General features: G+C 38.6%; 2 protein-coding genes and 1 long non-coding RNA gene across 16 annotated transcripts in view; 1 reads left to right on the top strand and 2 right to left on the bottom strand.

Annotated features, from left to right (window-relative positions):
* The window catches only part of AP3D1 (adaptor related protein complex 3 subunit delta 1), a 52,246-nt gene extending 51,562 nt beyond the window's left edge, over nt 1–684 (bottom strand). For 2 of the 8 annotated variants that reach the window (XM_087922740.1, XM_087922743.1), the window contains exons 1-2: nt 559–684; nt 179–340 (exon numbers count right to left, since the gene is read on the bottom strand). In XM_087922740.1, the coding sequence (XP_087778866.1) occupies nt 179–274 (96 nt within the window). In that variant the 5' untranslated portion in view covers nt 275–340; nt 559–684. Of the gene's footprint in view, nt 1–178 lie in introns of all 8 variants that reach the window. The other 6 variants (XM_026698980.2, XM_087922742.1, XM_026698979.2 and 3 more) reach the window with 4 other exon arrangements.
* Nucleotides 685–4,483: 3,799 nt separating this feature from the next.
* On the bottom strand, nt 4,484–10,456 carry LOC148128395 (uncharacterized). The gene is made up of 2 exons (XR_015741315.1): nt 10,343–10,456; nt 4,484–5,714 (listed from the first exon to the last, which is right to left on the bottom strand). It is a non-coding gene; the product is annotated as an uncharacterized LOC148128395 (long non-coding RNA).
* Nucleotides 10,457–11,290: 834 nt separating this feature from the next.
* The window catches only part of DOT1L (DOT1 like histone lysine methyltransferase), a 76,417-nt gene continuing 64,010 nt past the window's right edge, over nt 11,291–23,697 (top strand). For all 7 annotated transcript variants that reach the window (XM_087922735.1, XM_087922733.1, XM_026698984.2 and 4 more), the window contains exon 1: nt 11,291–11,661. In XM_087922735.1, coding sequence (XP_087778861.1) covers nt 11,660–11,661 — 2 coding nt within the window. In that variant the 5' untranslated portion in view covers nt 11,291–11,659. The remainder of the gene's footprint in view (nt 11,662–23,697) is intronic.

Genomic DNA, 23,697 nt, shown 5'->3' with positions numbered 1-23,697 from the left:
AACTGGCTGGGGCTGAGAGAACTGGCAGTTTAACACATCTGAATCACCAGGCCGGGGGAACTTGTGACTTAAAATCCGACAGATGCTGAAGAGGGATGCGCTATCGCCGACATTATGGCCTATCCCACCCTTCACGTCGCCCTCCACCCAGGTTAGGCTGCCAGTCTCCTCTGCTCACCTCATCCTCCTTATGGTTGCGGATGCCCCGCACCAGGTCCTGCAGGTTCTTGTCAAACATGCGGTCGATGCTCCCCTTCACCATCTTCAACGCCATCGTGGAGAGGGAGAGCCGACGGAGCGGGAGAAGCCAAACTAAATGAAAAAGAAGGCAGCGTTCCACCTAGAAAGGAAGACACGCCACAGGAGTCAGGAGTCAGGCAGAAAAAGGCAGGTCGGCGGCGGGTCACATCCCGCGGGCTGGAAAGAGCGTCGCCGCTTGCCCACCTGCTCCCCCTTTCTTTTTTTCCTCGCCTACCGCCCCACCGGCGCTTTTCTGAGGTAAAAGCCGGAGCGGCGGACAAAATGGCGGACAGTCAGCTGAGTGAATGCAGGCCACACCTCCTATCCTCCAGGCCAGCCTCCTGTCCCAGCATCACGACCGTCTTGTGAGGACGCGGCGTTCAAGTTTAGTGCACTGTAGGAACTATTTGAAATCTATGGTTGTTCCATAGAGTAAGTTAGTGAGGGTAGTGAACTGACGTCACATCCGTCTGGCGCTCCCTCCGTCTCTATATCACTAGCTTTGCTGATTGGGCTGTTTCAGTCCACGCGTCAACTGAGCTGGCTTGTTATTCTCCCACGCCTAAGTGCGAAAGCAACAACCAGAGAAGCACGCAAAAAACCTCTTAAACATTTTTTATTTTGCTTATACGATGTTACTGCAAGAGATTGACAGGGATATCCCGCTATAGTTGCTTGATAATGGTTGTCTTCCGCGTTGTACTGAACTACAAACCACTCGGTCTAGGATGTTTTATGAAATCAATCCCTGTGGTTAGTTTCATGGTTCAATGCCAACCATTGTTTAGTCAGCTTACTTTTCTGGATTTCCAGAGTAGGAATGAAAAAAATCTGGATGATCGTTAAAGCTGAAACCCATATTTGCTTTTCTCTCGTGATTTGGAATATTTTGCTACCGTTAATCTAGAAAATAGGATTAAAATTAGAAGCATGTTTGTATTAACTCTGGCAAGCATAGTTAACCCACTATTCTGAGTTTATATGATACTGAATTATAAATTGGCTTCATATGTTGGGACTGTACATTACATCACATCACTAGATCAAGGTTGGGTATTTTGTGTTTTTGGGCTGACTGCTATTACTATTTTAATTTGTGTTTTTTTTAGTTTTAGAATACTGCTTTAATCATGTTTTATTATGCATTTTATATTTTTATTTCTGAATTCAGATTTGAATTTTTACCTAGAGAAAAACAACTATAAATTATTGTAAGTTACATTTTAATATATTTTATCCTGCTTTTCATTCAAACAGAAGTTATTTGGATAAATAGCATTAAAGGTAAATTGATGAGCATTTTATATTGCTGCATAATAATCATAAATGCAATGGCTATGAACATGCAGCTGTCAAAGTAATCAAATTTTACCTACTGTGAATGCTTTAGCATGTTATACAAACCAGGGATGATGTGCAAATCTGTCTTTATGTCTTGTTCAGTTTTGGATTAGCATATATGAATTCATTCAAACCATGGTTTACTATAGTGTACAAATCTGGTAAATAGGATACATCTATTTTGGACTGCAAACTCATTGAAGTGGGCACTTCTAAAACTTAAATAGATAGATTAGTTTGCGCCAAAAATCACTCTTAAAAGCTTTTCTGGTAATACAGAATCAGGTCTTTCTCCTAATATGACGTACTTGCTGTTGCTCTAATTCAATCTAAAAAAATCTGAGCTAAACCAAAATTCAGCATATCTTGAGTCCACTATTCTATCTCAATGGTAGTGAGTCTCTTATAAAGGAAGCAGACATAGCACCAATTTTTTTCTCAGTCACTAGCTGTACCATGATGCCGAATAATTAGTTTCATTTTGAATTCTCCTTTTCTGAGGCTGCAGGGATTTTTTCAATCTCAGACCAATATGGATTTTTCTGGATTGAGCAAATTTGCTTTAAAATAGTGCAAGGCTATAGTCTCAACAGAACTGTCTGCATCAGTGTTGTTCAGAGATCAGGACACCAGTACTAATTGGTACACGGTTTCTGGGACATGTTCAGCGGTCTATAGTCCAGAGATGATTTCCAATGGAACCTCTAACTCTGGATTTTGTTGTTGCTTCCCTCTTCCCTCTTCATTAGAATTCTATTGAATCAAAATAGTGTTTCCAGTTTGGACGAGCCATGTTACAGAAAGTAACAGCCACATTTTCAATTGAGTTTAATCTAAATTTCTCAGCATTCATTTTTATATTCAATGGAATTATTTGTACTGTAAATGCATTTAGGACAAAAGCCCCAAAATAAGTGTATATCACTTCTGTAATCTGACTCAAATGTGCTATATATGATTTGATTTAATGGGCAAATTGTTATGCATAGATTTTGATGGCTAATATACACAATATGATAAATCAAAACCAAGCACACTTAGACAGCTCTTCTGTGTACATTTCTATTGAACAGATATAGCTTTTCAGTAAATATTTACACAATTTTAGCATTGTGTTAAAATACTTGTATTACTTTTTCCTATATCCACCTTATTTAATATAATTCAATTAAAATATGTAAGATAATTATTTAATTAAAAAATAACTAAAACCAGAAAACATATGCATTTGAAACAAGGCCAAGTGCACTTTAGCAAAGTAATTAGAATTGTACGCTTCAGTATAATATTCCAATCTTCCCCAACCCAGGCATTTGAGATCTTTTGAGCTGCAACTTCCTTCCTTCCCAGCGCATCTACAGGGCACTAAGCTAGAAATGGCAGTTAAATATGATGCCAATATACAATATAGTTGTGCTTATTTTTTCCAGCTGAGGGCAGTACAACACAACTCCATAGAAATATGTCTTTAAAAGCAATATTTTGGATTATTGCATTGTTGTCTGGCCAGACAGACCACTGCAAAAGGGATTGTTCTTTTCATTTATTATAAAATGGCTAGTTGAAATACTACAGTATTATATAACATGCTTAACCAGCTTGGGGTGCAGTTTGTGATTATAACATTGCAGTGAGCCAGGGTCATGGGATTGTGATTGATCTAATTTATATAGCTATTCATCTCATCAAAAGTGATTCTGGTGGGTGAACAACAAAACTAAAACAGTGAATAAATAAAAATCCATTTATAAAATCCAATTGTATCCAATTAATCCAATTATAAAAGCATTTAAAAATATAAAAACCAGAACAAACAAGGAAATGAGACAAAATGAAGTTAATAAGTTTACCTGTCCCCTGGGATCCCCAGGCTTGCTGGCATAACCAGGTCTTCAGGGATTGTCAGAAGTGGTTGTTAGGCCAACCTCCTTTTGGGGGAAGAAGGTTCCACTTCTGAAAAGGCATGCTGCCTATAGCTTGCCAAGTATAGTTCCGTAGCTGACAGAGCCCATAGCTTTCTCTGCTGGATCTAGCTGGAAGGGGCAGTCCCTCAAGTAACCTAATCCCATGGTTTTGAAGTTAACACAAACAACTTGGATTGTACCTGGAAACAAACTGGTAACCAATGCAGCTCTCAAAGCAGAAGTGTAACGTGTGTTCTACCATATAATTGCTTGTGCAGCCACATTTTGCATCAGCTGAATTTTTTGAAGACTCAAGGACCCCATGTAGAATGCATAGCAGTTGTCCAACTGGGAGGTGAAGAACAGGGAATGGATGACTAAGTTTTCAGAAGCAAGATCAATGGGGAAGCTGGTAGGAAGTGAGAAGTTATGGTCACATGCGGTCCTCCCTTAATGATGGCAACTGAGATTAGAACTGCTGTTGCTAAGCAGCAGGGTCATGTAATATTATGGTTTTTGACCACATCGCTTAGTAATGGCTGATGATCCTAACTGCCGTTATAAACTGATGACTACCTGTATTCTACCTTTTTTATTTAGGACTCAAAAACAAGAGAAATAGTGCTCCCTACTTCTATTTTTCTCCAGCAACAATCTTGTGAGAATTGGTTCAAAATAACCCAGGAAGCTTCTGTGCTAAGCTTAGGTCCCAAGAACCAGCACCTCTCAGCTCTTGGTCTTATATTGTAATCACTGTATCACACTGGTTTCTCCCCAGTTGGAGATGGAGAAGCTATCCCCACTCCCCCCAATCACTGCAGTCAGATATTTTACTACAGTACAAAATTTCATGGAATAGTAGCATCCTGGTTTCAAGTATGTCATCTAAGTTCAACCAGGCAGAATTTTCTAAAATGGGTGATGTGTAGAGTTTAGGGAGAAGAAAATGTTCTTGTCTCCAAATTCTGGCTCTTGTTCAAGAAACAAGCATTTCTAGATTTGATGAGCATTTTTCCTTTTAATTGTGTGATTTGTCCTGACAGAACATGAAGAAATACAACAAAACAGCTTACCCTAATTTTCCTTCGCATTCCAGGGTGGGAAATTGAGAATACATAATCTTAAAAGGTAAGAGAGATGAGAAGACTAAATGATAAAATATAGTTACTAAAAATGTTAAGACACATTTTTGTGTCTAAGCTCATGTATATATTTGAAGAGATCCAGGGTAGCCATATTCCTGGTACTGCTCTTGAACTTTTAATAGTTACTATTAAACTATTTGTAGAAATTATATCAGTGAGGTTCCCCAGTTCAGAACTAAGAGAACCTAAACTGGAAGTTCTTGAGGTATATGATTAAAACCAAGGATTGGGCTATTGCTGGTGGAATATATGTATCCTATCTTAGCTACACAAATTAATGTGTCCAATTTTGTACTGATTGTAAAATTGATCAAATATGACTAACTTTTTTAACTAAGGGGACAGAATTACCTTCTTGCAGTTTTCTGTCAAGTTGTACAATGTTTAACCATGGTTTATTAAATAAACATAGTTGGCTGGTTTCAGAGTATGGTAAAGCCTTAAACTTACAAATCTCAATGGCAAGACCTGCACAATGTTCCAAGGAACAATGAAAGAACAAAGCTAAAATGTACAATATATTCCAAAATATACAATATGTAGTATTCCAAATACTAAAACATACCAAGTTCAGAAAGTTGTGTGAATGCAATGTGTATCAAATTGATGAAACTCATATTTGCTTAAAAAACAAGATTTTGCATGAATTCCCCAAAAATAAATCATGGAAGCATTTATGATACAAAGCAGATAACTACTGGAACGTGTTTCTGTGCCACATGTGTTGAGAAGCAGATAAAGGCATACAGAACAGCTGAGAAGGAACAAGGAGAAAAAAAACTTCAGCTTCAATCAGCAACCAGCTGCCCCAGAGAGAGTCATGTTTTCCATCATGAAGTTCACTAATCTTGGAAAATGACTGCTGTTATTATAGTTATCTACAGCATCAGAATATTGGAAGCTATCTTCTGCTGCAATGTCTATGGAGATTCTTAATTATCCAGGTCCTGATTGTCCCAGAGGTACTTTTTCCAAAAGGCAACAGGACTTTCTTGTTTTTTCCATTGAAAATGTTTTGCTTTTCATCCAAGAAGCTTCTTCAGTTAAGTGGGACTTCTGCTACATTTTCTCAATGGAGTTCCTTCTACATATTTAGAGAAAACAGACTTCAACTGTTAGATTTCTCTAGCCATTATGGCCAATGTTGATAGACTCAAAGAGTGATGAAGCCAACCCTCTGCTCCGCGTAGAAACCCAAAATGAAGCTCTGCTGACTGTTGGTTAGATCAGGGGTCTTCAACCTTGGCAACTTTAAGACTTGTGGACTTCAACTCCCAAAATTCCTCAGCCAGCTTTGCTGAAACTTCAACTTTGGGATTTGAAGTCCACAAATCTTAAAGTTGCCAGGGTTGGAGACCCCGGGTTAGATTACCTCACTTCATTTAAATCAAGGCTGTCAAACTCCTGGCCCATGGGCCGGATATGTCACACATTGGCCATAATGGCTAGGGTTTAACAAAGGGGAAAAAAAAGTCCTGGCACGTCACATGATGCCACTGTGATGTGAGTTTGTCACCCCTGACTTAATCATATCCAGTGTGGAGGGGCCCACCAGTTCTCTAGCTAATTGGTTTTAATTGGTTTTGTCTGAACTCTTATTTAGATTTTTTTTCAATATTGCTAAATTGGAATGTGATGTAGGCCTTAGTTCCTAGTCCCCCATTTATTTTTGGTGCCCTTCCCTGAAACTTCTAATTTTTAATTCATCTTTAGGTGAAGTGTCCAGAACAGTTTTTGTGAGGTCTGACCAAAGCAGAATTAAATGGAATTATTTTATTTATTTATTTGATTTGTCAATTGCTTAAGTATAAACATGAGTAAGAATACAGGAAATAGGTACAAATAAATGGGGACAATAGGACAGGGACGGTAGACATGATTGTGCAGTTATGCATGCTCCTTACAGACCTCTTAGGAATGGGGTGAGGTCAATAGTGGATAGTTCGAGGTTAAAGGAGTGGGGGTTAGAGGATGTAACAACAGTCAGGTAGTGCACTCCAGGAATTGACCTCTCAGTTGCTGAATATTATATCCTTTATTTGGAAATGATACATCAGCTGATACAGCGTAAAGCTGCAGCAGCTGTTTTTGGAGTCACATTAGATTGCTGACTCATTCAATTTGTAATCAACTATTTCAACAGTCTTTTTTGCAAGAACTTATTTTATTTTATTGGATGTAAAGACTGCTTGACATCTGAAGACTGTGAGTGGTTTACATTTCCAAAATAGGAAACAAAAGAAAACATGCACATCAGTGTTCCACAGTGCAGTGGAGTGTAATTACTTTATCTGATCTTACTGGGCAGGCAAGAACTACTGAAGCTAGGTGGACCCCAGTGGTGGTATGCTACTGGTTCGGCCTCCAATGATCAGCTGAGAAGAGGGGGAAAAAATCAACTGAGAGGAGAAAGAAAAGTGCAAGATCGGCCCTCCCAGCTGCCCCTGCGCTTTTCTCTTCTTTATCCTCTCAGCTGTTTGGCACCGCAGGCCTCAGCTGGTGTGGGGAAAGCTACACATGTACATTAGGTCTGTGCACAATCACCAAACCAGTAGTGGAACAGGTAGGATCCCACTGCTGATGGATCCTCAAATAACCTAGCTTATTCCATGATGGGCTTTACAGGTGATAACCAGCACCTAAAATTGCACTTGGAAATAACTGGCAATAAGTACAGCTCACAAATCAGCAGTGATACATTGGCATGTGATCTACCCATAGTTGGTTATGTTGCTGTATTCTGGATCAGCAGTAGCTTCTGAGTGGTATTCAAGGACAACCTCATTTTGAGAGCATTGTAGTAACCTAATTAAGAGGTGACTAAAGCATGACTATTGGCAACCTATGGATTTGATTTTTGTTTCCTAAGTGAAATTAAAGGATTAGATTGTGCTGTTGTCTGTTAAATTTCACATTTCAGTCCATTTCTCATGTCATTGATACCACACATCTGGGAAGCATCAGTGTTGGAAAAGATTGTTCTACTGGCTTAATTCATGAAACAAGCCATGGATTGTTGAAAAATAAAGCTTATTGCTTAGATCTATATGATAAAAATACCCAGTTGAACTAGCTCTAGCAATTCAGCTGTGCTGGGGAAACAAAATCCATTGATCTATTTTGTGTATCAAGAAAAATATTTGGTCTGAAAAAGCCCCCCCCCTCCCCCCAAGCCTCTTCATTAAGAATTCACCGCCAAAGTCTTGCAGCCCAGAATATATTTTATATTTTTTAAAATGACTGGCTGCAGCAGTGAAATTATGTTTAATGTTGAATTCCTAATAATGGGAAGGAGCTGGTTATCTTATCATTTTGGATTTATAGAAACCAAAGTTTAAGATTAATGTTTGACCTCTTCAAATTTTGATTTCCTTATAACTCAAATGAGGATTGTTCTAGATTTTGACTTCACTGTTCTACAGAAAGCCAATTTGGTGTAATGGTTAAGGATCATCAGCCTAGAAACTATGAGTTATAATTCCACCTTAGGCACAAATATAATCTTGGGCTAGTTATTTTCAGTCCTAGGAAGGCTGCAATGGCAAACCACTTCTGAAAAACCTTGTCAAGAAAGTTGCAGGGACTTCTCTAGGCAGTCTCCGAGAATCAGACATGATTGAATGAAAGGAAAAAACACCCTCTAGATATGGAATATTTCCAAGGTATAATTTTGACATTAGAAAAACAATAAACATGGATTAACAGTGTTTTGTGTAACATGGACTGCCTGGGATATGGTGGGTTAGCACAACATATTAAGCCTTAATATGATCTTTTAATTTTGATGAAATATATTGTTTCAATCCAAACTTATAGTAAGCCCCATTATACTAGTCGTTTGGGAATAATGCAGTAACCATGGCTAACTGAACCATAATTTACTGAATTAATCTAATTTCTTGTTTACACCTGTAAAAGTAAGCTAAAACAGTGCCAATTTTACCATTCAATCGGATTGCTTCTTAGGTATGTAAAGCTATATAGTGTGGAGACCAAAACCTTTATGCCACTTTGAAATCTACTAAGATGTAATACTGAAAGTTATGGGAGTTGCTTCAGTTCCAACAGATGTGGAGAACATCAATTTTGGAGACTACCTTGAGCCAAGGTTGCTCAGTGAAAGACATTATATGTATCTTTAGCTAAATTAACCAACATTTAGAGTCATTTTATCATCAAGGGGGAATTAATCGAGGATCTGGGGTTGAGGGCAGCCTATTTTCCTACATTTAATGAATACCAGAATTTAAACCTGAAACAGTTTGATTTTGTTGAATCTGTTATATCTCATTTAAACATTTGAAGATAAAAGAGTGGGAATTGGTATAGTACTTTGTATTTTGGAGGAAGTGCAGGTTAAACATTTAATTTCAGTAATATTAAACTGATGCAAAAACAACTTCACATAGCCATAGAATTATTTAAAACTACAGTATTGCCATGAATAAAGTGTAGAGGGAATAGGAAAGAGAGGGTGTGGTAATGTTTATTGCCTGCTATATATTTCAAAAGCAAGTGGAAAATCTTTGAAATTTAAACCACTAGATTTGAATTTTGAGAGCACTGATAAATTTTGGTGTGGACTTGAAAAGGAAACATTCTCAGTGCTAGCTATACTTTGTTTAGCTTTAAACATTCAACAATAAAGGTTGGTTTATTTACATTCACGTTCATGTGCTGAAAGTTGTGATCTTGAAGATGGAAGGACACTTTGGAATTGTCCTTGAGCAGATGCTACAGAGGGAGTGAATTCACTCCTATCAGCAAGAAATGCTGACACAGTTTGAACAGCTTCTCAATGACGTCTCCTTTCAAATGTTCTGTACCAACAGCTGCAGGGAGCATCTGCCTGCACGTTCCAAGCATCCCCATTTCCCTTTGCAATGTGCCATGAAACCTCAAATTTACTAACAGTAAAGCAGTAAACAAGAGACAGATGAAAAGCTGAAATTCTGTGCCTAGTTCTGATATGTCTCTTGAGTACAGTGGATAGGGTACCAGGGTAGTCCACCTCTAATCATTGCCAGGGAAGGTGGTTTAATTGGAGAATTGCTTTGCCCACCTTCAAGAATCTCAGGGTAGCAAAAACGTTTTCCTCTTCCCAACCTCAATATTATCCTCGTGAGGTAATTAATCTAACTGGTATTTCCCCAAATATATGCATTACCTGAACTTTTCTGAGGATGCCCCCAGCACCTGCCAGCAAACATGAAGAATTATTTGGTATTTTAACCTCAAAGTCAAAAACAGATTTCCATCGGAAATAAAGACTTGGCATCATGACTTCACTTGTGCTGTTTTAATTCTCATCTTGATATTTGTAAATACGTGCAATATACGGTCAGGAGGTCATTTTCCCAGGGCAAAGAGTAGGATTCAATTGTCCTTATGTCCCTCAGAATAAACACCGAATCGCTACAACGTTAATTATGGTGTATTCTTATCACTGTGGCGGCGCGGGGGAAGCTTGACGACAACGGCAATTTTGAGAAGACCCAGCCAAATGAGCCCCAAACAGGAAACCTTTCCATCTGGAAAAGCATCCGCCTTCATTAAGAGGTAGATTGTGCTTAATTAAGGCAGGGAGCGAAACCTTTCCAGGCTTGCCTTGTCATCTTTTCCATGTCTCTCCCTCCTCCCCCAATCCCCCGTTTCTACGTGTGAACATAGTCTGCGTTGCGTGTGTCTACTATTTATAAGTCGAATACATACCTGAGGAAAATCTGACGTGCGCGTCGTGACATCGCGCGTGTGTAGGGAATCGCTCTGTATATGTGTGTGTTTGAATCGCTTTGTGTGCCTGTGTGGTTGAAAACACGACTCTAAACGATTTAGGGGACTCATTGAGATTTCAGCGTGACCGTTACTATTTTTTTCGTGCGTTGGAAGGGGGGAAGCATCGTGAGGAGGAGGAGTTCGCGCGCCGAGAGAGAGAGAGATAGAGAAAAAGACGAAATGTGGGGGCCAAGGCGGGGGAGGAAGCGCGAGCGCGCGGCCGCCGCAGCCGGGGCCTCCACTGAGGGCAAGTGAGGACAACGAGGCGCGCGCGCTCTGGCCAAGGCAGACAGGTCCGGGCCCGCTCTTTTTTTTAAAAAAAAAAATTGACTCCGAGACTCGCGCTCTTTTTTTTTAATCCATCGAACCTCCTCCTACACGGGTGGGGGGAAAGCCTGGATGAGGGAGAGCGAGCGCGCGCGTGTGTGGGGGAACAGAAAGCGGTACAACGAAGGCGGGCGTTCTTCCTTTCATCTTGGCACCGCGCGCCTCTTCTTGGTTCTGCGCGCGCGTCCCTCTCCCTCCCTCCCCCACCCTAGGCTTCCCTTTCGAATAATTCACTTACATCTGGGACGTGCGTGCGTACGTGCGTTCCCTTAACGAGCCCGACTGCGTGCGCGCCAATCTCCCCCCCGAGCTCCTCGTCGCGCGCGACGCCACCTCTCCTCTCCCCCGCCTCTCTACGTGAAGCTCTCATTTTTCTTAAGAGCGGTGGCGTGAAGGACGTAAGACCAGCAATAAAAGCTGTACTGTTACATTTTGGGTTGACGTTCTCCGCCCGCACGGTTTTTTTTTTTAAAAATAATTGCCCTCCCTCTCCCTTCTCGCTGTTACCGTCATCGCCCTCATCATTACCACCACCTCCACTGGGCGGCCCCTGCCTTTGACGCCGGCGGGGGCGGCCCAAAATGGCGGCGGCGCGGCTGCTGCTGCTGCTATTGCTGAAGAAAACCCCGGCCCGGCGCGAGCGACAATAGAGAAGAGAGAGCGCGTGAAGGGAAGGAGCGGCCGCTCGCTCGCGGGCTGGTCCTCCTCAGCCGCCGCCGCCGCCGTTTCGCTCTCCGCCGCCCCGCCGCTCTAGCATGGTGCGGGTCCGCCGCCACTTGCTCCCTTTCGCCGCCCCGAGCTGACCTATCCTCTCACTGAGGCTCTGCTCGCTCTCTTCCGCCGCCAGCATGGGCGAGAGGTTGGAGCTCAGGCTGAAGTCGCCAGTGGGAGCGGAGCCGGCCGTCTACCCCTGGCCCCTGCCCGTTTATGTGAGTGTGCGGGAGAGAGAGAGAGTCGTCCTTGGGCGCCCCGGTGGGGAGGAGGTGAAGGAGATCGGGGTGTCACGGGAATGGGGGGGGGGGTTGTCTTCCGAAGGAGCGGGGAATCCCTGGAGGGTTACTTTTATGGGCACGGTAGGAAATGAGAAGGGGAAATGCCTTTTTTTGAGAGAGAGAGAGAGAGAGAGACGGGGAACCCTGCGGGAATAATTTTAGTAAAGTAAAAAGGAATTTGGAAGAAATTAACCTGAGGTGGGGGGAATGCAAAGGAAAAATCCGGGCACACTTACTCAGTGTCCTGGATGGCACGTCTGTTGGGAGTTATTAGAAATTCTCTAAGGGGGGAGAAAAGTTTGGGAAAGGTACAGAGTGGGAATGGCAAGGGTTTATTTTTATTTTTGGTACGAGGGAACTGGAGGCTGAAGTGAAATCGGGTCTGAGGTAGCCTCGTGGAAAAAACCCAAGAGTATTATGGTGGAGGGAGGGCGAAATAATGTGCTGTCATTGTAGTGAGGTACCTTACAAAACTGAGTTGGGGAGGATTGACAGGCAGCTGTTTGGTGTCACTTCGGCAGGTTTTCATTTAAGATTATATGGAGTTCTCGTGAGAATTGCTTTTGAATTTTGAATTCCTGCTAAACGGAAAAGGGAAAGGGTATTTTTGTGCTGGGGAAATGTAGTAACATTTATTTAGTAACATTTATTAGAGTCAATAGGTGCAAAAACACTTTGGTTTGGATGCATTATGGGGGGCTATTATGTAAGGCATAGCTAATGGGAAGTCCTGATTGCATTGTGATAGAAAAACTGAGGGGTGCTGGTACCCTTGTTCCCTCCCTTCTAGTTCCTTTTCTTTCTAACGAAAGAGAAAATAATCATGAAATTTCATCTTCAATATTTTCTCCTCATCTATCTAAACCCTCTTTTCTCATCATCCCAGACTTTTTTTTGTCTCAGGCACTCGTCCTGGCTTGACCTCCTCATAACCTAAGTTCTCAACTGTCTTCTAAACCAGATATATTTGGAGTTGTCCTTTAGTTACATTGCTGCCAATTTTCTTCATGCTAGTACAATATGTGTTCTGAAAATGTACTGTTTTCTCTTTTACTTTCCTTTCTCAGACTTTAGGTTTTCCTTTTGATTGATTACCTTAATAAAAACTTCCTTTCATTCCTAACACATTTATAATGGTTTTTACAATTTGCTATCACAATCTATATGCAACAGCTTCTAATGTACATATTTTTACAAGGAAGTTAAGACAAATTAATGCAGAATTCACATATTATCTTTATCAAGTTCAAAAGATAAACTATCATAAAGGTAGTCCATCTCTTGAATGTCAATTTTTGGATGCAGCTATGAGAGAGGGTCTTTAGGATTATTGAAAACATTTTATTAAACTACTGGCTGCATTCAGTGTACATATGATATTTAAATGTGTGAACTCTGCCATGTATGTTATGAAAATTCAGGAAATAGAATTAATTTAACCTTTAATATCATAGCTTAGTTAACCAAGTATGTGACAAACATAACCACCATGAAAAACAGGATTGTGGATTTGATGAATCTTTGGTCTATTATGCAAAGTAGCTCTTCCATTCTGCTGAAAGTACTGTATTTTATATATTTTATTTTCTTGATGCCACTTTTGCAGTCTTTATTTCTTGTTTGTTAATCATAGCATTGCAAAATTGGAATCAATTTTGAAGGTCATCTAGTCTTAACTAAATTTCTTGATGAATTCAGGATTATGGTATGCAGAAAGGGTTGGCATTCCTGATGGACAGCTGCCTACATTCAATGTAGCTTTTCCATTGCCTTGGGGCTTATTTTATTCTTTTATTCTCACTGCTATTGTGATAATCTAACTTCAGAGAAGGGGGTGTCCTTACAATTCAACTGTTGCCTGTCAAACTCTGGAATTTGCTTTAGCCCCCAAATCCTCAGTTGACCCATAGATAGCTGGCCTCCCTCAGGACACTGTGTTGTTGCTTTCTTGGTTCTCTGCCAACTCTTTGGTATTCCCCACCCTGTCACTTTTTAAAAAAACTTGCAAACATTCCTTACATCCCAGGCCAGCCATTTTAAAATAATCCTACTTTTCCTGTTGTGTGTGACTCATTACTTGCAGATACTCCCTGTCCACACCCAAGCAATATTTGTTCCATTCTGTTCCACCCTCTCTGACTTTTCTACACTCCATAATCTCTGTCTGCAGCCCTACTCAACAGTCTCATGTTTTATATTTTCATGTTTAATTACTATTGATTAAAGACTTATCTCTTTTTCTCTTTTCTTTTTCTAAGCACTTTAAATAACCAGACAGCAGGTTTAATACTACATAAGAAAGGTTGTAATTTGGAATGATTGTTTCTGTATGAATTAGAAAGTTTGTATGAACACTAGGATATTATTTCTACTCTAGGTAAGAGTTCTGAACAGGTAGAAGACTGATTATAACTAAATAAAATAAATGGAATATTAATTAGCTTTTCTTTTACTTCCTTTCTTCAGGCTTACATTTTTTGAATTGCTTTGGACTGAAACATAAAAGAATGTGTAAAGTTAACTTTCTGACTGTATTGAATGAGGAATATGTTTCACTTTCCTCTGTTTTAAAAAGGAAACGAAACAGTAATGGGAGGAGGAAGATAGAATTGAAACCTAAATAAAGAATACTTTGCAAATTTCCCTTTCCCCTATTTAGTCATAAATGCACAAATTTATTCTAATTAATTCTATAGTTGCAGTCCATATTTGGTTACTGCTCACATCAGTGATGACGCTTCATATTATTTTTGTAATGCCTTAGCTGCATAATATTTTACACATTTCACAAATTTTGTCTAACCTTTTGTAATGAATCATTGTGTTTTGTAATGATGTGGCCCTGGGAAATGACAGTTAAGAATACAGAATGTATGGGGGTGTCAGAGAGAGAGAATGTGTGTATGTGTAAATCTTCACATACTTGCCATACCATGTGTTTGCTATCTTAGCAGGGGTGGGGAATTGCATTTTTTGTTGGAGAATGGGAGTATAGTATTTTTTTTAAAAAAACACTTGGCATGGAACTGTTTGGCTATTCTTGTATTGTGTGACATTTCTCCATTTGTATTCCATATTTCACAGTTTAAAGGAGGTAGGGTGTACAATACGTTGAATTTGATGATGCAGATCAGAACTGGGCATCTTTTTTTGGATCAGGGGAGGGACCATAGCTTTTCTGCTTGCCAGCTGGTCAAAAATGGCTACCTGATGCATTACTGGAAGAGGTGGGCTGAAAATGATTTTTTACCTTGGGGAGGTTTTAAGAATAGGAATAGAAGCATACTGCTTTGAAAAGGCTATATGTTTTCATTTTCAACCAAAGAACCACCCAGACACAAAGTTAAGCGAAAGCCCTGCTGCTGCCCTAAATGAGGTACTTTAGTATTGAATTTCAGTGACCTGATCCTGAGCTGCCAGAAAATTATTTGGTGTGGATGTTTCGACTGCATTTCAGCAGATGATATGAAGAATTAGAATAACCTTATTTGTGGAAAGATGAATAAAATCTCTGGGCTATCATTGGCCTTATGTGATCTTGGGTCCTTAATTATCTGGTTTCTAAAACTTCCTGCTTATTCACAAGGATGAGCTATTTTTGACTGTCATTCTCAGAGACCATGGAGCCTACAATTCTTCATGTGGTCTTGTGTGTGTGTGTGTGTGTGTATGACAGAGAATTTGTGGTGGTGGGGGTTGCACCCATAACTGATGTGTTTTTTTCATTTTACTTTTTCAGTATAAAGCCTACAGTAATTGTAATCCACCTTGGCTATAATCCTAAATAAATGTACATGGGAGTAAGTGCTATTAAACTCTGCAGATCTTAGTAGGCATGTAGTAGGTACATTAGAATCTTTATTGAGTACTGGACTAATTTCCACAGAGCATATTTTGCTTAAGGTCTGATCATTATGAAACATTGTTTTCTTCCTGTACATTAGTGTTTTACTAATGTTGCTAATCTTTGAAATTTTGATTTTCTTTTTCCAAAGCTAAAACAAGATATGTTAAAGGAAAATATAGCAAAAAAAAAGGATATACTTTTCTAAGCATGAGGTGAAGACCCGTTGCCCAGTGCAATGTAGTGAAGAAAGTCTAATTAAAAAGATCAGAAAGTAGTTAATAAAAAAGGAACTAATTTTTATTGTAAGGCTGTTTCCAGTCAGAAAGTTCCATGCCAAAATCCACTAGCTAGGCAAAATATAATCTGGCCTGGTGCACAGAAGCTTTTTCCGTCATCTCTTATAAATCAGGCCAGTGGGTTTATCTGATCTAGAAGCCTCTTTACTGTGATTAACATTGTAGTAGGTTAGTGATATCTAGAGGACTATATTTTTCTATCCATTGCTCCTTAGAAACAACTGAATGCAAGCATTTCAGGATTTTATTCTCCCTTTATTCACTAAAGGTGTGAGCCATAAAATGTCTGCTGTGCTGTGGTGCCTGCCATAAGTCCCCGGAGAATCAATATGCTTTGGTTGCTCCGTGGCAACTATCTGCAATTGGTTTGACTGGTTTTCCCACAAAATAGTTCCCACTGATGAATGGAGTGTGTAAGTCTACTCAAGTTCTTGTGGAAGTTCTAGCAATGCATTAAGGACAGAATACTTATTTTATTGGGGTCTCAAATCTTGAGTGTGACAGTTGTGTGGCATCCTTTCTTAGAATCTGGTACTTCTGTTATGGATATTAACCTGACACATTTCAGAATCTGTTTTTGTTGTTGTAGCAATGTGAAGTAGTCTGTTGTGATTGTCCAATCCTGGCTGTCTTTATGATTGCCAAATAAATCTGTAAGATCTCTGCTGAATCAGCGTATCTGGTTTTCAACAATAGGCAACCTAGATGTTCTTGAAAAAGTCCACAGCCTACCTATCTGAAATATCTGTTCAGTGACTTTGGCTAATCATTACCAGCTTAAGTAGTCCTCCAAAATTTTTTTTATTCTACTTATTTTCTTTACCTCTATCCTGCTTTTATTATTATAAATAACTCAAGGCAGCAAACATGCTCCTTTTTTCTCCTATTTTCCCCACCAGAACAACAACCCTGTGAGTTGGGCTCTCATTTTCATTTGTATCAAATGTAATCATTTTCATATGTAAATCCTTTGTCATCACAATATCTCATGACAGGGAGTTCCTCAGAATTGTGTCAAGAAGTATTTTCTTTCTAAATGTCAAACTCCCAGCTTTGGAAGCCTTTCCCCCCCAAATTAGCTGCAGAAAGAGAGAGCAAGGCAAGCCATTGCAGCAGAAATGTGCAAAATCTTAAAAAAAAATCTTGGAAACCAAAGGAGCTAGAGGAATATTGTACTGTAGTCAAATGAAGACTTTATTTTTCTTTCTTTCCCTCCCCCCCCGCTTCCCCTCCTCTGGTATAGAAGCTATTTGGCATCAAGGGGAAGAGGGGGGGGGTCTGCTGTGGTTTCGGAGCATAGCTCTCTGACGTCAACAAAATGTCTCTTAGTTTCACTGCTCTAGTTCTTCTTGGTTCTGCAGGCAGCAAAGTGGGAATTGCCTGTGTTATATGTGGCAGGTGACGAGAGTGTTCCATAGAAAAGGCCAGGTTTGAATTTTTTGGCAACAGGACACCTCAGGAGACTGGAGAAGAAATTTCAGTTTCTTCCTCATACACGGTCCTATCTTAATTTTTTTTTTCCTTCATTGCCATAAAAGCAGTTCCTGACAACAGCCTCTTTGAAAGACGGAGCTTAAGTGTTAGCACTTATCATCCCATTTGTACCTAAGATTGTACAAGACAGAATGCAGATCTTCCAGGGTTTTTTTTTTTTTAAAGCAACGTGGCTTTTTAAAAACTCTTAATCATGGTAGTCTCTAGCCTGATTTAGCCAAATCTCCCTAGATCACTGAAAGGTTTCTTTCTACCAGCTCTGCTAATGCAAGAGCTATAAAACAGAGAAGCAGCATATTATACTTTGGACCTTTGCTTGCCTAGTAGGCATTCTGCTACTAAGTTACCAGCAAGGATTTGTTTGTATGTTGGATTATTTTAAGTTCCAGATTCATATGAGCTGCTAGTTATATTGGCAGTGCCTGTTAGAAATCCAGTATTTTTCCAGTGGCTAAGGATGGAATATCAATACTTTTACCACCATCCAGAATAGCCAAGTAGCTAAGCTGTTTATTATATTTGAACTTCATTCTTTGAAAAAGCTTCTGACAGTTAATAGATCCCTTTTTTCCTACCTCCCCTAACCCTCTCCCCTTTCCTTGTAAAGTAGCATAGTTTAAGAGAGGAAGTTTACTCTAATTGATTTTCATGGCTGCATGAAGATTTGAACAAAATTATCCCAGTGGTTTTCTCTTCTGCTTTCTTAGAAGTCATGTTGGGTTGGAATGATGACTAATAGTTGGGGTTTCTTTAAAAAAAGTTTATAAAGCTAATTTACGAGTCTACATACACCCAGAGTTTATTGGATAAGCTACATGTGCATCATAGTGATAAAAAAAAAACCCGGGACTGCTAGAGACTGTAATATTTGCATAATTGCTTAGCTGACAGAGGGAAAGGCTGCTGGTGTCACGATGTTGGTTGTTAAGAGCTTGGGAGGAAGATGTGAGATGTGTATTCCCCTGCAAAGCTAATTAAGGCTGTGGGAGAAGGATGTCTTGGTGTTCCAGATACAATCCTCCCACTGGTTTTCATGTCACAGTGAAGCGTGTGTCACTCTGCCTCCCACCTTCAGGTTCCCTGAAAAGGGATGTAGAGGGTTTTTCTGATGAATCAGAAGTAAGATGATTCTTACAGGGTTGAATAACCTCCCTGTCCCCCTCAGTGATTCAGAAAATATTTTCTGACGTTGACCTCTGGCATTCAAAACATCTGTATGTGAAATAGAAGTGGGTGGTTTTTTTTTTTTGCTAGCTTGCTTTCTGGCCACTTGTGAAAGCCTTTCATTACCACCACCCCAACCCCTGTCTTTTGCCAATGCTAAGCAAGAGGGGTTAGATATTATTTAGGTTCTCCATAGTCACTGGGGTTAAAAGGAGATTTCACTAAATGTCTTCTAGGACATGGGTCTCCAGCCTTGGCTACTTTAAGCCTGGCAGACTTCAACTCCCAGAATTCCCCAGGAATATATATTTCTTCCACTGAGAATAGCAAAAAAGAGAAGAAAAAAGCTTTTGAGTGAAATTCAGCTTCTTGGGTGCACCTGTGCAGTTTCCTTGCAGAAGTATAGGAATGGCCTGTTACTGCCTTTTTGCAGGATGCCTTTTTAAAAAAAAACTTCCCAAACTAAACTATACCTCTAATGTTCACTTGTAGACACCTCTCTAAATGCAGGTGGTCCTCAACTTACAACCATTCATTTAGTGACCGAAGTTACAATGGTACTGAAAAAATGACTTACGACCGTTTTTCACATGACTGGAGTGTGAAAAATGCACATTCTCATGGTCACATGATCAAAATTTGGACACTTGTTATATATTTATGATGGTTGTAGAGTCCTGGGTCATGTTACCACCTTTTGCGACCTTCTGACATGCAGGGTCAATGTGGAAGCCCGGTTCACTTAACAACCATGTTACTAACTTAATAATTACAGTGATTCATTTAACTGTGGCCAGAAAGATTGTGAAATAAGGGAAAAATTACTTAATAACTGTCTTGCTTCGCAATGGAAAGCTCAACTGTGGTCATAAGTCAAGAACTACCTATATGGTCTGTCTCCTGATTTAGTCTGCTGGAAGCTACCATCTGCTGAGCCTGAGAATAGCAATAATTGGCTGGAAATCAGGCTATTCACAAGATATTCCATGAACTCTGTTTCGTTAGGAAGTTTCACAATTTCCTCAGAAACTATTGTAGGTTCTTCAGTTAGAAAATAGTAAAAGAGAAAGATAATTACTTAAGATTTTTTTTCATCTAAAAGCTCTAGCAGAAGGAGAGTAGTAGATGAAGGACAGTAATAAGGCCCAACATGTTGATTGAACCTTATCAACTTCAGGCTATACTTCAAAAATTCTCTGTAAAACACTATATTGTTTGAATGGTTCTGAGGCATATACGTATGAGCTGGCACTATATAGTAGTGATTTTGCAGTTCATGGATGGAGTGAAAAGGTGGCTGAGGAGGGTTAACCAAAATTTTCAGAATCCAGGAGACGCTTATTTGTAGTTGCCTGATTATTAACTGGGAATTATAAATTTTGATCATATTTGTTCCATAATACTATCTTGAGTGAAACAGAGTTCTTGATTAGACCACAGTTGGATCTGGCAAAATCTTTGCATCACTGCAAAGGACTTACTTCTTGGTTCTTACTCCAAACACTGTGGTTGCTTAATGAAACATCATGTGGCCATGACTTAAGATTTTACTTCCACCTTCTCTGTTAACTGCTTGTTGCAAGCTAATTGGGTAGTGTCCAAATGGCAATTGTGCGATTGCAAGATGTTGCAGTGGTCATAAATGTGAGGATTGGGCACACAGCCTTTTCTTTTACATTGCTCTAATTTCAGACCACTGCTAAATAATAAAAGCGCCTAGCTATTTTATTTATTATACTTTAAACCATCAGCAATTTGAAGTGCAACATTTGTATGTGGGACTAGACAACCCATGACCTCTTGGGTCATTATTTCACAGATATTTTCTTTACCAGATTCCTCAATGATAGAGCTTCTAATCTATTACCTTCATTGGAAAAACTGAGATACATTCAGAAATGCATCTCCCTTGAAAATAATTGAACTGTTGAACTGTATAGCATAGTCAAATATAGACACATGTTCTATGACATTTTATATTATGTCATAGCAATAGAAATAGCTGTAAACTTATGCAGGTAGTCCTTTGACTTACAACAGTTCATTTAGTGACCGTTCTAAGTTACAACATAACTGAAAAAAAGCGAGTTACGACCATTTTTCACATGACCATTGCAGCATCTTCTTGGTCACATGATCAAAATCCAGATGGTTTGGCAACTGACTCATTTATGACAATTGCACTATCCCGGGGTCCTGTGATCCCCTTTTGTGACTTTCTGACAAGCAAAGTCAACGGGGAAGCCAGATTCACTTAACAATCAGATGATTAACTTAACAACTGCAGGGATTCACTTAACAACTATGGCAAGAAAGGTCATAAAATGAGCTAAAATTCACTTAACCACTGTCTTGTTTTGGGCTCAATTGTGATTGTAAGTCAAGGACTACCTGTATACCACCCCATACTGCTTTACAGCATTGTCTGGATGGTTTACAATGTCAGCATACAGTATTGCCCCAACACTCAGTGACTTCATTATACTGACCTTGGAAGGATGGAAGGCTGAGTCAACCTTGAGCCGGTCAGGATCGAACTCCTGGCTGTGGACAGAGTTAGCCTGCAATACTGCATTCTAACCACTCTACCACCGGAGCTCATAAACTGTTTTATCATAATTTTTATGTCATAAAATGTTTTATAAATTTTTGCCAAATTTCATTTCCATTGGAGTCACGTGTCTTGTATTTTAGATGCATTCTGTAAGTTAGCAAGTTTGAGCTTTTACTCTATTGTGTATCATTTTGCCCAGTTGAGGATTACAGGAATCAGAATTTTAATAGTATATGAATATTGTCCGAACCCAGAGAATCTGCTTATTTCTGATGAGGAAGGAAGCTGTTTCATGGGCATTTGGAAATACAGGATAGTATTAAACTGAACTGGAACTAGAACCTTTAAAGAAGACCTCAGTACAGAGTCTACGCTTCAGAAGTTTTGCTTATCTTTGATGACCAAAGTTTGATGATAGGATGGATTAATTTAAATCAGAGCAATTAAAAGTCTGATTCAAATCATAAACTAAGGCTTCTAATTCTGTATTTCCTAAACTAATGGTTCCTAAAATTTGATCCATAGTAGTGTACGAGTGAAGTCTAGTACATGTAGCAAAACAGAATTAAAAATAGTTTTAAAAATTTAGCCAGAATCAGAGGAGACAGTTAAAGTTATTAGTTTAGATGCGTATGCTTCATGTGTCATGTGTCTCAAAAGAGAAAAATCATTTTAAAAATGTAGCCAGAATTGAAGGAGACAGCTAAAGTTGTTTGTTTATTTAGATGCGTATGTCTCTAAAGCCAAACAGTCCCATGAGAACACAAACATCTTGTTAGGTTTGGATGTTTTTTTAAATGTAATTTTGCAGTGATATAGATATGTCCAGGGGAGGAGAATTGTATTATAGCATTGGTAGGTACCATGTTACCAGTCCTTAGTTTATTGGTTCCTAAAATCTTTAAATAATAATGCAATGATCCACGTAAAGAAAATGCTTGCGGGTTGATGACTAACGAATAACACATCTACCCAATATGGGAGATTTTCATATGACCTTCTTGTCAAGTCAAAAATTTGTTTGATAGTCTCCTCAGTTTTCCTTGTCCATTAAGCTTTCCACCACTCAGCTCAGAAACTATATTTAAAATAAAAGTAATATAAGTCAAATATATTATTTAAAACATTGATTTTTATTAATTTCTCACTTAATACCCATTCCTAATTTTGAAAGAATGCTATTTTAATATTTTGAAAATGATAGAGAACTATTTATAGTACTATCACAGAGATTTTCATGTGACTCATATGCTGCTTGTTTCCAGTTTATCTGAAAGTCTTTGTATACTGTTCACATGATCTTCTGTTAGAATTCTGTTAGAGTTATTCACAATATATGAATAGAAAGTCAGAAGGAGGAGCTATATGTCCTGCACAACATAAAGGATGGAGATGTTCAGTGAAGTTCTGCATACCACATAGCAAATTCAGTTCATGAGTGCTTTAGATAATGGTACAATATCTGTCTGGTTCAGAAAAAAGGTTGTTTTTATTTTAAATTTGAAATAGCTGAAAATATAGAGGGCTAAGAACATAACATTTGGAAGCAGACTTTCCTATCAAAGAAATTGCACTTCTAACTTTCTAATATTTTAAGTGTATTGTTTGAATTCTTAAGCTTTTGCATTGAAGTTTCTTCATATTCTTGTATAGCATGTAATTAAAAGATTCTTATGAGTTAAGGTATTTCCATTTCTAATCCCATCACTGTCTTGAATTCACTAGGAATATGGAAAGCTTAATCAGATTCTATCTGTAGTTTCTATGGTTTTGAATTCAGTAAAGAGACCAGTGTTAATTTCTATTTATTTGTTACTAAAAGGAGATAGTTGAAATGAAAAGGACTCATAAATATGGGCTATTCTTTTGCATAAAAATTTTAGAAGAATCTTGTTGTTTTTTTGTGATATGTAGTTTTTATTAAGAATCTTTATTATAATAGTAAAATCTAATATAAACCAACCTTAAAGAAAGAAAAGTGGACTGTAAGGAGTAAAAAGTGAAAAAAAGAGAAAAGTAAGACTATAATAGAAAAGAAATATAAAAAAGTGACTTCCAACTGTCATCACAATAAATATAAACAAATTTAGTGACTTCACCTCCTCCAAATTAACAAACATTTATCTCTTTATTTCATATCCCTTTTTTTATCTATAAACAAATCCATAAAGCATTATCTTTTGAGTCCTGGTGTTAGCAGAAAGTCCATAAAGGGTTGTCAAATGTTATAACATCTTGTTTAACATTGATCAAATAAACCAACTTTATATTCTTTCCTGTTATTTCTAAAAGGCTTGAACTTTGATTTATTCAAATATTGTTGTAAGATTTGGTTTCTCTTCATTTCTTCTTTGTTGCATCACATCAAATTTTTTAAGGCTCTAACATGCTCTTTTGTAAATCCAGTAGGAAAAAAATGATCTAAGTCACTCTTTTAATTTTATCACTTGTATTTCTATTTTAAATTTTAAAACTCTTTTAAATTTTAAAACTTTCTTTTGTAAAATCTAATGAAACATCCTTTTCTAAGTCATGATATTGCCCTGTTAGTGGTAAATCTACTTTCAATGCCATCTATGTTTCATCAGATGAAATTTGTTTTACATCTGTTATTTCTT

The sequence above is a fragment of the Pseudonaja textilis genome, chromosome 1, assembly GCF_049901715.1.
Source record: "Pseudonaja textilis isolate UNSWEBS1 chromosome 1, rPseTex1.2, whole genome shotgun sequence".
Taxonomy (NCBI): domain Eukaryota; kingdom Metazoa; phylum Chordata; class Lepidosauria; order Squamata; family Elapidae; genus Pseudonaja; species Pseudonaja textilis.
The sequence above is the reverse complement of the archived record's forward strand: the minus strand, read 5'-3'. Positions and strand labels throughout refer to the sequence as shown.